At 34.1% G+C, this 17,652-nt stretch overlaps 2 protein-coding genes across 7 annotated transcripts in view; both read right to left on the bottom strand.

Moving 5' to 3' along the window:
- LOC141488313 (pancreatic alpha-amylase) overlaps window positions 1-8,717 on the bottom strand; it is a 46,305-nt gene extending 37,588 nt beyond the window's left edge. For 3 of the 4 annotated variants that reach the window (XM_074188291.1, XM_074188293.1, XM_074188294.1), the window contains exon 1: window positions 8,635-8,704. The gene's annotated coding sequence lies outside the window, so the exon portion shown is untranslated. Of the gene's footprint in view, window positions 1-8,634 lie in introns of all 4 variants that reach the window. The other variant, XM_074188292.1, reaches the window with a different exon arrangement.
- The window catches only part of LOC141488316 (RNA-binding region-containing protein 3-like), a 38,108-nt gene continuing 25,541 nt past the window's right edge, over window positions 5,086-17,652 (bottom strand). For 2 of the 3 annotated variants that reach the window (XM_074188302.1, XM_074188300.1), the window contains exons 11-15: window positions 14,443-14,537; window positions 14,293-14,351; window positions 12,631-12,763; window positions 10,921-10,993; window positions 5,086-10,014 (exon numbers count right to left, since the gene is read on the bottom strand). In XM_074188302.1, the coding sequence (XP_074044403.1) occupies window positions 10,934-10,993; window positions 12,631-12,763; window positions 14,293-14,351; window positions 14,443-14,537 (347 nt within the window). In that variant the 3' untranslated portion in view covers window positions 5,086-10,014; window positions 10,921-10,933. The remainder of the gene's footprint in view (window positions 10,015-10,920; window positions 10,994-12,630; window positions 12,764-14,292; window positions 14,352-14,442; window positions 14,538-17,652) is intronic. The other variant, XM_074188301.1, reaches the window with a different exon arrangement.

The following is a 17,652-nucleotide window of genomic DNA, read 5'->3' as shown; positions in this document are numbered from 1 at the left end:
GAAATTCATTAGCTTCACTAGATTCTGCACGGGACTGCCTTTATTATAGTGGCAAACTATTTCAATGCTGCTTCAATTGACACTGACAATATGAAGTATTACAATGTATCTTCTATTGTGGAAGCATATTTTTAAGTTTTTTTTTCTCTAGAAATAAAGAAATATTTCTCTAGTCTAAAACTCTTTTGAACTTTTCCCTTTAGGAAAAGTGGAATCAAAAGCTAGAATCTTCTTTGGAATGAAGTAAGAATGATAACCAAATTTAACTCTTATCTGGCCAAGATACTCACCTATAATAACTGGTGCCATAAACCTACCTGACAGTGAATGTATTCGTTTGAAATTCAAAGTTAGGATATTAGTCATGAGGAATTTGTAAGGGCAACGGTACAAAAAGATACTGAGTGGCAACTATTCTGAAGTAACCCTAGACTGTATTTTACATTTTACTTTGGTGACTATGCTAGTTTGAACATCTCTCTAAGCCAGAAATAACTTGGATACATATTAAATAAAATGATTTCTGGGAACTCTACCCTAAATTGTATGGTATGTTTCTTACATCAATACCTTTTTCCTTTAGTATTACATTAACATATGTGTATAAACACCTAGTAGAAGCAGAGACTTTAAAAATATACACTTTACATTTCAGACTAAGATTGCTTTGCTTTTTATTTTGGTAATCAATACGTGATAAGTCAAAACTACACCAAATAAAAATGAGATTAGTTTGTACAAGGAATTCATAACATTTTTTAATGTGTCATGGATAAGGTTTGGGAGCCTGTTGAAATCTGAAGAGTTACTTCTCCAAATGTTTTTATACAAGCAAAAGAAATACCAACTCCAGTGAACTACAATTATAAAAAAATTCAGGGACACAAGATTAAAAACCTCTGTATATATTTCTATATGTAAAAAAGATTTTGCATGAACAAATTAAAGTAGCAGCCAATATAATAAGGAAAGGTACCAAGAAGAAAAATTAATCTATCATATTCATTTGCTATAGTCATAAATGTATATGTGCAATTGAAAAATTTATTATAACCTAAAGTAAGTCTCTGATAGATAAATCATCAAAAGAACTTGCAAAAGAAATTAAAATATCATTAAGCTATATAGAAAAATAAACTGAATCACTAATAAGAGAAATGTGAATTAAAACCAGGAAATTTCATGCTATATACTCTGAAACTGGCAAAGCTTTATTATTAAAAAAAAATCCAGAAATCTTACAGGCTGGTAGAATTGTGAATTATTCTAATTCTAGATAATAATTTGGACTTATACAAGAAAAATGACAACACTATAACTATCTTTTGACACAGCAAATTAAAACTCTTAATTCCCAAAGAGATTAAAAAATATTCACAAAATGGGGCAGTTAGGTGGCACAGTGGACAGAGCATCGGCCTTGAGTTCAAATCCGACCTCAGACACTTAACAATTACCTAGCTGTGTGGCCTTGGGCAAGCCACTTAACACTATTTGCACTAAATATAGGTTATATGTATTAACAAAATGCCCATAAATACCACCTGGAGGATGGGGGGGGTGTTTTATGAACCAGGGAATGACTGGAAAAATTGGGCATGGAAATATAAATAGAATAATATATGGTTAAAATTAATAAAAAGAGAATATAGAAGATCAGAAGACTTGCATTTACATACTATATTGATGCAAAGCAAAAGAATCAGAACCTGAAGAAGACAATGACAATAATATGACAGAAAACTACAGTGAAAGATATCAGGTATAACTGTGATGAACAAATTTGGACATGAAGAACAGATCATAAAATTTACTCTCTTCAAGAACATAGTATAATGAATGTGACATATGTTGTCTGAAATGGTTTCCATGATGGTTGGTTTTTATTTTTTCCTCTCTGAATCAGAGAAGTCAATGAACTAGGAATTACACATTTGGGCAATGTATATACTATATGTTTTTTTAATATCAACAAATCTTAAGAAGGAAAAAATAAGACCTACCAATTCACATAGGAAAATGCCACCTAGCCGCCCCTAAATTCTCATCTTTTTTTCTTTCTCTGTAATATCTGATATGTTTTCATACTACTCTTGTTGTTTTAAGATTAATATCGATATGGTACCCTCAAACTGTGTTTCCTGATTTGGTGATCTTATTAGTTGCTAGGAATTCAATGATCATCTCTATAGAGATAACTGCCAATATCCAGGCTTAGTCTCTTAATTAAGCTCCATTCCTTAATCACTCACTGGCTACTAGGTTTCCTTTACACAAATCAAATTTATCATGTCCAAAATAGAATGACTTACCTTTTCCCCCAAATCTGCCATCATTTCAAATTTCCCTATTTCTATAAATGGCATTACTATCCTAGTCACAAGGGCTGGGAATGAGTCATCCACCACTCTTCAACTTTAGCCAAATACTGTCATTTCAACATTCACATTTCTCACAGATTCCTTTCTCTCTCCTCATATTCCAACTCTAGTTCACATTCTTATTATTTCTTACCTGGATCAAAATAATAATTTACTAACTGGTTTTATTAATTTACTAATTAAAATTTCTTGTTTCAAATCTCTCCTCTTATCTTTCATCTAGCTACCAAAGGATAATTCTAAAACACCGGTCTGGCCATTGTCCAAAGTCTAAGTGACTCCCTATTACCTCTAAAATCAAACTCCTAAGTTTGGCATTTAAGGCCCTTCGCAACTTGGCTCAAACTTATCTTTGCAGGGTTGTTAAACATTACTTTACCTTCATAAACTCTAGTCTAAACAAATCGGTCTCACTTCTGTTCCTCTTTAGCACTCTTCTAAATCAATGGTTAGCAAACTACCAACCAAATTCAGAGCACTACCTGTCTTTAAATAGCATTCAAGTTAAGAATGTTGATTTTTAATTTTTAAATAAAAAAAAACTATTTAAAAATGCAAATTTCAGGGGCACAGCCAAGGTGGAGTAAAGGCAAGGACTCCCTTGTGCTCAATCCCCCAAACACTCCAAATACCTTTAAATAATGACTCTAACCAAATTCCAGAGTGGCAGAACCACCCCCCTCCCCAAAAAAGAGATTGAATGAAACAATTTTCCAGTCCAAGACAACTTGGAAAATTCATGGGGGAAGATCTGCTACACTGGGGTTAGAAAGGGCCCTGGCAGCACAGTCCTAACAGCCAGAGCAAACCAGTTCTAGCCATTCAGAAAGAGACCACTGGGCCACTGGGTCCCTGGCAGCTGTGGTGGTTTTCAGACCTCTCAGCCCAGGGACTGTTAGGAACAATTGGGAAGGTCAACAAGGAAACCGTCGTACAACCAGGGCGGCTAGGTGGCGTAGTGGATAAAGCACCAGCCTTGGAGTCAGGAGTACCTGGGTTCAAATCCAGTCTCAGACACTTAATAATTACCTAGCTGTGTGGCCTTGGGCAAGCCACTTAACCCCATTTGCCTTGCAAAAAAACCTAAAAAGAAAAAAAACTTGTACCAGAGTGAGAGCAGAGTCCATTCCAGCACAAGCATCAGTGTAGACCCAGTCTCAGGGGACCAGGAGCAGACCTGGGGAGCTACCCACCAGGGAGTCATATGTCAGCTGCTTCCAGACTGCTCAGCCCACAATTTCATAGGTCTCTTTACTAAGCCTGAGGCAGGGCTTTTGTTGCTTCACTCATAAGCAGAGCCAGGTCAATCTGGAGAAGCACAACTAGAGCTCACAGAAGCACATCAGAGTTGACTGTCTTAGCAGAGCAAGTACCCTCCTCCCAGTTCCAGGGCAGAGAGGAGTATTTGTCCTCATCCACAGGCCAGAACATAGGCCTGGGGAGCAGTCAGTCTCTTACAAGACCTCGAAGGAATTGAGAAAATGCAGGTTACTGGGGATTGTCCCTGAAAATAGTTGCAAAAAAACCCTCAGAAGCTTAGGATAGTGTATCTTCCACCCTGGAAGCAGAGTCCCACTTTAACAAAGAGTTAAAATCAAGTCACATACTGGGAACAAACAAAAAAAGGAAAAATAATGGTGCAATCTAATGTTTATTTCATCTTCCTTTAGGGTTCCTGAGGGAAGGGAGAATTTGTAGTATTGAAGATGGGGACAAGGAACAAACAGAGAACCTGAAGAAAGAAGTTGCAATTTAGAAGGTAGGGAGGTACAGAGATATTGTAGAATCCAAATTTCAATGTATGTAAATTTAAATATTAGTCTTCCAGTGTAAGTAGAGTTGGGTTGGAGAAAAAAGAATGACTTAGGTACCATACTTATATTGAAAGGGAGAAGATTGGCAGCAATCAAGATATGACATGAGAGTTTGCAAAGCAATGGTAGCAGATGGAGGTGCTGGAAATGGCAGAAAAGAAATATATCAATTATTTCTCTTAGTCCATAGAAGAAGAGGATATGAGTAAGTTGGCAACTAGCACTGGAGTGGGTGTGATTTTTTTTTTCCCCTCAGGAGGTACCAATTTCCTTTTGGCACAAGAATATGAGAAATTATAAAGACTCCAACTTTAAAGTTAGGTTAACAATAGAGTAGGGATTCCACAGACCACAATGGAAATTGGCATACAAGATAGGAAAGGGTCTTCTGGCCATCTTTCTAGTTTCAGGCTGGCATTTCAGATCCAAATATTAGGATGACCTTAAGCCTCAGCCTGAAGCCTCTGTCTTTTTGACCCCAGATATACAAGGCAAGATGAACCAGGGAAACAGGTTCCCTGAGGAGATGGAATACAGAATCTAGGACACAACAGGAAATGATGTTTTTAAGTAAGAAGGTGGAAAGAAGAGGCATTCAAGAATATTCTTTATTTTTTCAACAGTGAGATGGGGAGAAAAAGAAATAGAGGACTTGGAGTAAAAATTAAGAATGGAACAGACATTGGGAATTAAGTATTTTGCTATTGACCAGTGAAGATGTAGATGAAATAGAAAAATAAAATTTTTCTCTCTTGTACAATGGCATCAAGAAGAATCAGGTTCAATCTCTCTTAGACATTAGGTGGGTGATTCTGGGCAATCAATTAATTTGCCTATGCCTCAATTTCATATTGGTAAAATGAAAGTTTTCTGAGGTTATTACAACTTGATTATATATATATGTGTGTGTGTGTGTGTGTGTGTGTGTGTGTGTGTGTGTGTGTGTATGTGTGTGTGTGTATGTAGATTTTTTATTTATTTTTGGCCACTGGATTTTTTTTGACATGTTTTCAATTAATTCATGTTCACAAAACTTTAACTTCTCATTTTAAATAACCTTCTCTTAAATTCTCCAGTCTACTACTATCTCTTGCTTTTATTATATTCATTCTAGATTTGTATCTGTGCTTAACCACTGACCCAAACTTCTCTTTCTACTTAATCAAAGGACTTTTCTACAGCTTATCACTATTTCCCATAACATTTCACAATCATTCATAGCTTATCTGCAAAAAAAGGGAATTTTTCTAATAATTCAAAATATTATACATTCTAACAGACTGTTCCTCATTCCTACCTTGAAGGAAGCATTTTTAAAAAGGGGGTCTTTTCTTTCCTTTAGCTTCTATACAATATAGTTTCCCAACAACCCAATGAGAATCTTAATATTATTTCTCAAAAAATTTTTTCTGGAGTATCATAGGATATATATTCCCTACTACATTTGTTCACAGAGGCCACCTCATCACTCCAGCATTCCAGTCCCAGAGAAATAAAGGCAATTACTACACACCTTTACGTAGCTGTCAAACCAAGACTTCAGACTCAACATATTCAAAGCAAACTCATTCATCACTATCTCACCATCCTTTATTTCTCCGTTTTTTTTTTTAAGGTTTTTTGCAAGGCAATGGGGTTAAGTGGTTTGCCCAAGGCCACACTGCTAGGTTATTATTAAGTGTCTGAGGCCAGATTTGAACTCAGGTACTCCTGACTTCAGGGCTGGTGCTCTATCCACATTGCCACCTAGCTGCCCCTCCTTATTTTTCTAATAGACCTCAGATCTTTTGCTTCTTCTCCATCACATCCTTCCCCAACCTAATGTCTATTTTGGGACTCTATTTACAACTTCTCCTTATTTATACAGTAATATTTTAGAAAGAGAAATTTAGTTAAAATTAAATGGCACAGGTTTTAGAAAACTTCTCATTCCATTAGGGTACATGCTCAAATCCCCAAGCTGAAATCTGAATTTGTGAAAAGTTCTGATAGCTTTGCTTTTTCTTTAAATATGCACCCATTCAAAGTAACCTCAGACAATATAAAATACCTGGAAGTCTACTTGCCAAGGCAGACTCAGAAACATTTTGAAAACAATTACAAAACACTTCTCACACAAATAAAATTAGATTTAAATAACTGGGCAAACATCAACTGCTCATGGATAGGTCAAGCTAATACAATAAAAATGACAATTCTACCAAAACTAAACTACCTCTTTAGTGCCTTACCAATTCCAAAAAATTACTTTAATGAGTTAGAAAAAGTGTTAAGTAAATTCATATGGAGAAATAAAAAGTTAAGAATTTCCAGGGATTCAATGAAAAAAAAGTACAAAAGAAGGTGGCTTAGCCCTACCAGATCTAAAATTATATTATAAAGCATCAGTCATCGAAACTGTCTGGTATTGGCTAAGAAATAGAGTGGTGGACCAGTGGAATAAACTAGGAGCAATAGGAAACGATATCTACTGTTTAATAAACCCCAAGAGTTCAGCTTTTGGGATAAAAACTCACTCTTCGATAAAAACTGCTGGGAAAACTGGAAGTTAGTATGGAAGAAACTTAGATTAGACCAACACCTCATAACCTAGACCAAGATAAGATCAAAATGGATACAGGATTTAGACAAAAAATATTATGAGCAAACTAGAAGATCAAGGACTAGTTTACCTGTCAGATCTATGGAAAGGAAAGCAGTTTATGACTAAGGAAGAGATGGAGAACATCACTAAAAACAAACTAGATGATTTTGATTACATTAAATTAAAAAGTTTTTCCACAGACAAAACCACTGTAACAAAAATCAAAAGAAATGTAGTAAACTGGGCAACAATCTTTACAACTAATGTTTCTGACAAAGGAGTTATTTCTAAAATACACAGAGAACTGAGTTACATTAAAAACAAAGGCCATCAAAGGATATGCAAAGGCAATTTACAGATGAGTTCAAAGCAATCCATAGTCATATGAAAAGTTGCTCTAAATCATTACTTATTGGAGAAATGCAAATTAAAGCTTCTCTGAGGTACCACCTCACACCTCCAAGACTGGTCAATATGACCAGAAAGGATAATGATCATTGTTGGAAGGGTTGTGGGAAATCTGGAACACTATTACACTGTTGGTGGAGCTATGAACTCATCCAACCTTTCTGGAGAGAAATTTGGAACTATACCCAAAGGGGAACAAAAATGTGCATACCCTTTGATCCAGTAATACCACTACTGGGTCCATACCCTGAAGAGAGGATGAAAAAGGGTAAAAACATCACTTGTACAAAAATATTCATAGCAGCCCTGTTTGTAGTGGCAAAGAATCAGAAATCAAGTAAATGTCCTTCAATTTATATGTACATCATGGAAGACTTTTTCTATTAGAAACAAGGAGGGATGGGAATTCAAGGAAGCCTGGAGGGATATGCATGAACTTATGCTGAGTGAGATGAGCAGAACCAGAAAAACATTGTACACCCTAACAGCAACATGGGGGCTATGATCGACCTTGATGGACTCACTCATTCCATTAGTGCAACAATCGGGGACAATTTGGGGCTGTCTGCAATAGATAATACCATCTGTACCCAGAGAAAGAACTGTGGAGTTTGAACAAAGACCAAGGACAATTACCTTTAAATTAGAAAAAAAAAAACCTGATATCTTATTGTCTGTTCTTGCTGTCTCTTATACTTTATGTTTCTTCCTTAAGGATATGATTTCTCTCTCATCATATTTGATTTGGATCAATATATATACCATGAAAATAATGTGAAGGCTGGCAAACTGCCTTCTGTGTGTGTGTGGGGGGGGATAAGTATGATTAGGGGGAAAATTGTGAAACTCAAAATAAACAAAATCTTTTAATTAAGAATGTAAACATTAAAAAAAAAGCCCTAATAGTTTTTTTCTTTAAATATGCATGCTAGTATTTCAATAACAATGCAAAAATAATAAATATCTAAAACAAAAGACTTGACTTTAGAGTGAGGAAGATCTTAATTCTGACATAAAATGGTTATATAACTCTGGGCAAACCATTCAGTTTCTCAGTGCCCCAGGAAATTCTAGACTAAGTAGTAGAGCAGGTGCTGATTTGCATTGGGAGAGGGAGTTTCCATTATGTGATTTCTCTTTAATAATAAGTATTAACAAATTTTTAAAAATTAGAAACTTATATTTGGAATTTCAAAGTCCTTTGAAATTGGATACCACTTATAATTTATCTTAATTAGATCCATATATGAGTAGTTCTCTCCATTAAAAACAATAAACTTAATCCCTTTCTCCGAAGACAAAAAAAAGCAAGACATGGTAATGGAAAGAAAATAATAATTTATTGGAGCATAGAAAGTTGACTAAAACACATTTGCTGCATATCTTTCAATAAGATTTAAATGCATTTCATTTAGTTTTTAAACATATTCTAAAAGTTATTACGCACAATTCAAGAGTCCAGATGGTCAAGTTTCTTCTTCAAAACTGGAGAATGCTTGAAAGATATGGAATTCAAAAGGAACCTAAAACACCATAAAAGCCCATCCAAAATGAAAAATATTTTATTAGAAATATTTTTATATATTATAAATGTATTAAAGAGCTAAAATTTCAGTATTTGAAAATTAGTGAATCAAGTCAATTTGAGAGTGTAATTTGATTTTTCATAGCTAATCAAAGCTTATGTGAATTAAAACTGCAAATCAAAACACCAAAATTAAGTATATTTTAAAGTTCCCATAAAGCAATGTAAATAGCACAAATTCAATTTACTCTATAGGGCTTTTTTTTCTTTATATATAAAAGTGTCAGTGACAATTAATTACAAACTAGACTGTTTCTGTAGGGAATGAAACTATAAGATGAAAAAGTTTGGTCTGATATGAATTAACAATATTTTCAAGAGGAAAAATGTTTTTTTTTTACTCAGTCAGATTTGTTAGGCTCTGTATACAATTATAATTTGTGCCAGACTGAAGGTGCAAGGAAGGATTACACACCTTCTATCTGATTAGCTTTTAAGAGGTTGAGGTAGCAAGGTGAGGTGTTTTGGAATGCAAGAGCTTTGCCTATTGTGATTTGTCACCATTAATGGGCATAAGCCAATTAACAATTTTATTTCCTTCAACTAATGTATCCATCATAGAAAAATATTGTATTTTGAATTGGCTCTCAATTGGAGAGTAAGTGATGATTACACTTGGAACCTACTTCAGTAGGGATTTAAAAAAAATAAAACAACTAGATTTGAGGTGCTGAACAGCAAAGACTGTCATCTGACATTTATATCACTTAGAAAGTCAATAAGTTTAGAAATCAACTTCTGTTTGGTTTTTCTATAATACTTTTAAAGATTCCCTTCCAAGTAGTCTTGATATATTGCCTATACTACATTGCATAAAAATATAAAAATGACCCAAGCCAGGTATTTTAAAATCATCAAGTCCATAAATTACAAAAATCAAATTTCAGAAAAGACAAATATAATAGCTAAGATCACATTCTGATTTAAAGCCACTATCAGCATCTCTTTAGTAACTTTGATGACCTGATTCACTAACTTTCCCTGGAACGAATTTTCTTAAAATAAAGCACATTATAGATAAATTTTTAAACCTTAGAAGGAACATCAAATTTTCTTCAACCTACATCAAACAATTTTCAAGTTCTATTATTTCTAGAATGTAAGTTAACCTCCAATTTACATTAGGGAAAAAATAAAATGAAATAAAAGATTTCTACAGAAAGCATTGTCCCAAAAAGGATACAACAAGAAAGGATACACTTTGCATGACAGTATTACTGCAGTATTTACGCAGGAATGCTTCTAAAGAAGAACAGCAGAATGTAGTTTAATTTTCCTTATTTTTCAGCATTAAATTTATAAAGAACTGATATTCTATCATAAATGAATATTCTGATTGCTAAAGGCTTAATCCCCTTCACTATCTGAAAAACTTTTTATCATAACAAAATTGAGATAGCAATGACAATCAAATGTTTACAGCATTTTACTGAGAGACTATAAGGCAATGTTATAACATAAAGCTCGATCATTTTGGCCCACCCTTTGGTGTCCCCTTCAATCCAAAAAGGCAGGTTTGGTTTTTTGCTTCATTTTGAAAAACAAACAAAAGGACTATAAATTTCAATCCAGTGTTAATGTCTAAAATTATTCTTTCCCAAAAGAAAAATCAAGTAGGAAACTACTGAAACAAATTTTCAAAAAATATGCTATGCTCTTACTTATAAAGTTTTTCATAAATATTTTTCTTATTTTACTAAATATAGACTAGTATTAGTCTTGACTTATGCAAGGTATTTTATCAATCCCTAAATTATGCCTAACTTTGCTTTGTGAAATGTTCATATTTATTTTCCATACATGGCTTATACAACTGTATTTTTTCACAATGTTTTAACTACTAGACTCAGTGAACTTAGCTTTCTATTTGGCTATTATATGAGATCTTAGTCACTGTTGAGAAACAATTTGCAAGAGCTCTTCTTCATAGTTAAATTTCTTTTTGAATCTTTTCCTTTGCAAACATGAGTTTTCATACATGATTCTACAATTATTTCAAAATCAACCCCAAAGGTTCTTCTGTCTTCCACTCCAAAAAACTCTTAAAAAACTCGAGATATTTTAATTAACACTAAAAGATGTATAATTCTTTTTCTTTTTACATAAAGAATCACAATTTTCCTTTATTACATAAAAGTTCACACTTACCTTTAACAATCATCTATCTTTTCCTTTTTCCATCTTTAGGATCTTGTTTTGGTCTAGCAGATCGAGCAAATTGCTAAAAGCATATTAAGGATTTCCAGAGAGAAAAATGAAAGCTACATTTGCTAAAGAAGGTCAATGATACTGATATAAGTTCGAAGTTCTTTAGAGTATCCATTAATGGCTTTCACCCAATTCTCATAAAATTCTAGCAACAAGCAACAATGCTATTCTATTAACTGTGATAATAGTCTAGACTGTTTCTTCCTACTTCACCTTACAAAATCTTATTTATTTCACATTCTGGCCCTAATTTCCACTCCACATATTTTTTTTTGCATTCCCAAATCTAATTATACCAAATTATACCAAAGAGCAATTGAAGCGTCTAAGGATATTTAGCTTTGAGTAAGATGGTCCAGGTTCAAATTGTCGTTATTTAGCAACTGTAGTGACGTTATGCAAGTCATTTGACTTCTATGGGCCTTCTTTCTCATGTTAAAAATCATAAGGGATGGACCATATTAGGTATTTTTAACCTAAAGTTCATAAGCTGGTTTAATATCTTGATAATTTTTATTTTAATGTTCATTTAAAAACATTTTTCTGAGAACAGATCCGTGACACACAAAAAAAGGTTAATCCCTAGACTAAATGCCAGTCACCTAAATTCCCCTTCTAGTTCTAAATCCCAGTCTTTTAGAAATAATGTCTTAAGAAGCAATAGTCTGTTTAATTATGATAGTTCCTCATTTTCTATTTATAATCTTTCCTAGCAAAACACATAGACAACTTTAACAACTGAATTAGCTACTGAAAGAGAATGTCACACATAATAGTTTCTGCAGAATTCCCCTCAAGAGTTTTAAGGAACATGTATTTTACTTCTACCTCATTCTCCTTCTTTCAAAACTGTAAGGATTAAGGAAAGGAAAATATAAGCTCTATTCACAGTATTTCAATGGCTGTTGCCAATGCTCCAAGACAGAGCAATATTAATTCTATCAATTAAGACCTAAAAATTCTTCAAATTTATCCTTTCATCAGGAACAAAAGAAATGGAAAGAATCTGAAGCTTATACTTACAACTTGTCTTCAGTTATTATGAAAACCAGAGAAGAAAGATTTTTCTCTTTGTATCCCCAATCTTAGCACAATACCTGTCACATACTAAGCCCTTAATAAGTATTATTTTGATTGAACAATCGCAGTGATTCCAGCTGTACTGTGGAAGTCAGTATTAGTCCTAACAACTAACTAGTCTATCTGGAGAATAAATTATATTTACTGGAGGCAGCCAAGTGGCACAGTGGAAAGAACACCAGCCTTGGAGTCAGGAATACTTGAGTTCAAATCTGGCCTCAGACACTTAAAAATTTAGCAGTGTGACCTTGGGCAAACCACTTAAACCGATTATCTTGCAAAAACCTAAAAAAAAAAAAATTATTTACTGATTGTATTTACAGTTGAAGGGTCTGGACACCCATAAAACAACTTTTTCTAATAAATGACTGACCTGACATTATGTTTTACTATAATATACCAGAAGTTACTTTGAAAAACAAATCTTAAATAGCACTATTACCTTAATTCCCCCACTTTTATCCTATAGTAACTAAACCATCTGACCATATAATTCAGACTATACTAGATTATTTAACTATACAAAGTTGTGCCTAAAAACAAAACATATATAACATTTAAAAAGGATACTACTACCATGGGTTTTCCAAAAAGTACATATCCATTAGCTTCTTTTAAAGCTTTAGCTGCAGCCTTTTCATCTGGAAATCCAATAAAAGCTTGCCCTTTCATGCGACCTTCTTTCATTAAGCGTATGTCAAACCTACAAAAATTTATAAAGATTGTAGTTTTGTTTCTATTAACATCAAACCAATATTGTTCAATTGATTGAAATATATGGGAAAGATTCTGGATCACCAGACACTCCATTAGTTCATTATCTAAAACTAAATATTTACATCCTGTTCCAAAAAAGATCTTTAAAGATAACTAATGAAAATTTATTGCATTTTTTAAAATTAGGAATACACTTAAAACTTTAGAAGCTATAAAAATGGTAACTAAAATAGAATGCATATGTTGTAAATGTTTTGTGCCATTTAGCAATTTCCTAATATAATTCACTCTGAATAAGATGGGAAATAACACCCAAGGAAAGAAGATTTGCTGAAATTCTTAAGAGAAGATAATAGGCACAAAACTACTGGATGAGAGCTTACAGACAGTCTTCTTATTAAACTACTGAGGGAACAAGTTCATCAATTAGACAATTTTCCTTCCCCAATATAACAAAATGGTTCCTTTCCAAAAATCAAGGTCAGTGTTCAAAATGATAATGTTAAATTTACTATGAAGTATATAGGATACTGAAAAATAGTGAAAAATGTAAATTGCTACTGTTCTTGGGAAACAGACACAAACTTAGTACTGCAGGGGCCAACAGCATTCTGCATTCAGAATCTCTTACTCTTTCTGAAAAATTAAACTCATGGTAAATCGAAGTAATACACATTTTTAATATCACTCTTAAGACAGATGGCATTCAATATTATTTAAAGGATAGTAAGGTAGTTGACGCTGTTTCTTTGATAGCAAAGGAGCATTTAAAACTGTTGACAGGAAAACACTTCTGAAACTAATGAGAATTATAAAAACCAAATTTTAACACTAAGCTAGCTGAGCATATAACATTAACTTTTGGATTCTTCTCCCTGATTTCCTCTCTTCAGCATTACAAAGGATTTTGTTTTTCTCAATAGAATCTTCTTTTAATTTCTTCTCTGAAAATGAACTGCTACTACAAGAACTTGCTCCTACAAGGCAGAACATACTTTATGGTCTCCAGAGCAGATGGACTGAAAAAGGTCAAGTCAAGGAAAAAAAGAGCAAATACTCCTTAATTTCAATAATTTCTCCAAAAATGTGTTACCTTCTTTTTAATCTTCCCACTACTCCAAAGATTGGATAGTGGGATTACTGACCTATCCCTGAAGGTTTTTCCCCTGGACCAAAGAGTTTAAGTCTTAAATTTGAAACTTTAAAAGAAATACTCCACCTGTCATGTTTCAAAAACTTATAAATCATGTTTCTTAACTAAGACAATTATACCTAAAAGATGGATTGATAAAGAAATAAGAAAAATGCTAAATGTAGATTAATTGTGCTACACATTTTAAAAGTTACTGGGAGTTTAGTCCTTAAATTTAACGAAAGCTGCTTATGATAGAAAAGGATCTTGATTTCCATGGATTAATGTTTGTTATGTCATCCTCACTAACTCACTTTATTTTAGAGGGGAAATGTTAGGGATTAAATAAGGATAAATGAGATACAAAGCTGGAGATAACTTACATGATTCGTTCTGTTTCTGATGAAAAATCAACATATCTTCCAAAAATAAATTTAAGATCCTAGAATTTCATCAAAAAGCAAAAGAGAAAAATCACAAGGATGTCAAAAAATAATTCTTTTTACAAGATCAAATTAGGAAATTCTACTTACATTTTCTCCAACTTGCTTTGCTAAGTTCTTTACATAAATCCTACAGTTTGGATCTCCTGGTTCATAACTTTTGAAAACTGAAAGTGTTTCCATTTCTTGAAGCAAGGAATAAAAAGAGGGAAATCATAATGTTTTAATCAATATTCAAAAATGAATGTAACAAGTCATTAACAAATTCCCTATAACATAAAACATCCAAATATTCAGTTGGAAAATAGAGAGTGTGTATATAAAAGTGAATGCCAGATCTCAAGTCAAGAAAATCTGAGTTTAAAACTAGATTCAGATGTTCTGTGACCTTGGGTAAGTTACTTTCTCAGTTTTCGCATATATACAATGCGGATGGTAATAGCAGCACCTACTCTTTAATGTTTTGGAAAGAATCAAATGAAATAACTATAAAGGCACGTCTAGTATGTTTTAATTTCTATGTAAATCTTAAGTATTATTAAAGAAATTACAGAAAATACTGTGAAATTTAATTTAGTGAATACTTGAGATTTTCTTTATTGTTATTTCTAGAATTGGCTGAAATTGAGCCAATAGTGACTGAAAGATGCTGTTAAATTAAATACTTCATGAAAGAAGGTTATGATAAATTAGTCAACTGTTCTGTTAAAAAAAGATATTTCAAAGTTTATTCTCTTAAGTATTGAAGATATTCCCATCAAAATGTTCTTTATTTAATAACTGTTTACTATGTGCCAAAAACTGTACTTAGGAATTCTGGTTTTATTTACAGAAACTTAATGATCAAAAAATTAGCAACTTTAAATGTCTTGAAGGGAAGATTCAGAGCTTCAACTACTAGTATGATGCTGCTTAGTCCAACATTGCAGAGTCAAGACTTTAAAGTATGCTTCCAGGAGGGTCTGTGTGTAAGGGGGAAATGAAGTAAAAATGAAAAAGTAAAGGCAAGAAATCCTGGGAGCTCTCCCTCAGACCACTCCAAATGCCTTTAAATTATGGCTCCAACCAAATTCAAAAGTGGTGGAACTCAAAGAAAGACTCAATGAAACAATTTTCCAATCCAAGATAACTTGGAAGGTGCACAGAGAGTATCTGTTACACCAGGGTTAGAATATGTGCAGCAGAGTCCAGGCCACATTGGCTGCACCAAAGCAAACTAATTCCATCCAGGAACAGCTGTCAGGGGCATCTCAATCTGTGGCAGGGGTAGCAATTTCCAGACCTCCCAGTTCAGGGATAGGCAAGGACAACTTGGAAGGTCAGCAGGAAAACAGCCACATCAGAATGAGCATGGAACCCAGGCCAGCACAGGCCTCAGAGCAGACCTGGCTCCAGGAACAAGAAGCAGGCATGGAGAGCCACCCAGCAGCTGCCTTCAGAGTGCTCTCTACTATCCCTGAGGCATACTCAGATCCAGGTCACAGTCTGGGCCCCAATCTCAGGAAAAGGAGCTTTATTGCCATAGCAGAGCAGGGACCCTTCTCACAGTTCTGGGAAAGTGGGGATTGCTTGTTGTCATCCACAGAGAAGAGCATAGATTAGGAGAGCAGTCAGAATCTGCTGAAGGAATTGAGGTCCCAAGTCCTGAAAACATTTGTAAAAACCCTAGAAATCTTAGATCTTCCACCCTGGAAGCAGAGAGCCCGCCACCTTAACAAAGAGTGAAAAACGTATCATAGGCTGGGGAAATGAGCAAACAACAGAGGAAAAAAATCCAACCATATAGACAATCACTTTGGTCCCATGAAGGATCAAAATACACACTCAGAAGATGACAAAGTCAACGCTTCTCTAAACAAAGACTCCAAGAAAAAATAGGAATTGGTCTCAGGCTATAAAAGAGTCCAAAAAAGATTTTGAACAGCAAGTAAGGGAGGTAGAAGAAAAATTGGAAAGAGAAATGAGCAGTCCAAAAGGTAAATGAGAAGAATGTCTTAAAAAGCAGAATTAGCCTGATGGAAAAGGAGATACAAGAGTTCTCTGAAGAAAATAATTCTTTAAAATGTAGAATGGAGTAAAGGGATGCTGTTGATTGTGAGAAATCAAGAAACAATAAAACAAAACTAAAAGAATGAACAACTAGAAGAAAATGTAAAATATCTTATTGGAAAAAACAATTGACCTGGAAAACAGAACTAGAAGAGAATTTAAAAATTATTGGACTACCTGATAGGCATGACCAGGAAAAGAGGATAGACTTCATTTTTCAAGGAATAATGCAGGAAAATTGCCCTGATAGCCTAGAAGCAGAAGGTAAAATAGAAATTGAGGGAATCTATTGATCACCTCCTGCAAGAGATTTCAAAATAAAAACTCCTAGGAATATTACAGTCAAATTCCAAACTCCCAAGTCAAGGAGAATATATTTGCAAGCAGCCAGAAAGAAACAATTTTAAATTTCATGGAGCTACAATCAGGATTACACAGGATTTAGCAGAATCTACATTAAGGGCTTGGAATATGATATCCTGGAAGGCAAAAGAGCTTGGATTACAACCAAGAATCAACTACTGAGCAAAACTGAATATGCTCTTTCAGGGGAAAAGATGGACATTTAATGAAACAGGGGATTTACAGGTGCAGCTAGGTGGCGCAGTAGATAAAGCACCAGTCCTGGAGTCAGGAGTACCTGGGTTCAAATCTGGTCTCAGCCACTTAATAATTACCTAGCTGTGTGGCCTTGGGCAAGCCACTTAACTCCATTTGCCTTGCAAAAACCTAAGACAGATAGATAGATAGATAGATAGATAGATAGATAGATAGATAAAAGAAACAGGGGACTTTCAAACTTTCCTGATGAAGCACCCAGAACTGAACAGAAAGTTTGAAAGTTTGTTCTTCAAGTACAGGACTTAGGTGAAGCACAGAGAGGCTGGACAAGAAGAACTAATTATGAGGGATTTAATGATGTTGAATTGCTTTTATTCCTGCATGGGAAGATGATACTGATAACTCATAGGAACCTTTCACTGATTAGGGTAGTTAGGAGCATATATAGATAAGGAGAAGGAGGGAGCTGAATTTGAAGGTATAATATATTATAAAGATGAATTTAATGAGCAAGAAAGGAATGAACTGAAAGAAAGGAAAAGGAAAAGCAGAATGGAATGTTATTTCGCATAAAAGGGGCAAGAAAAAGCTTTTGCAATGGAGTGGAAGACAGAGGAGGAAAGAGTGAGCTTTACTCATCAGAAGTGGCTCAGAGAGGAAATAACATACACACTCAATTTGGTATAGAAA

The sequence above is a fragment of the Macrotis lagotis genome, chromosome 5 (genome assembly GCF_037893015.1).
Source record: "Macrotis lagotis isolate mMagLag1 chromosome 5, bilby.v1.9.chrom.fasta, whole genome shotgun sequence".
NCBI classification, from domain to species: Eukaryota; Metazoa; Chordata; class Mammalia; order Peramelemorphia; family Peramelidae; genus Macrotis; species Macrotis lagotis.
Note: the sequence above shows the minus strand (reverse complement) of the source record. Positions and strands in the feature narration are given on the sequence as shown.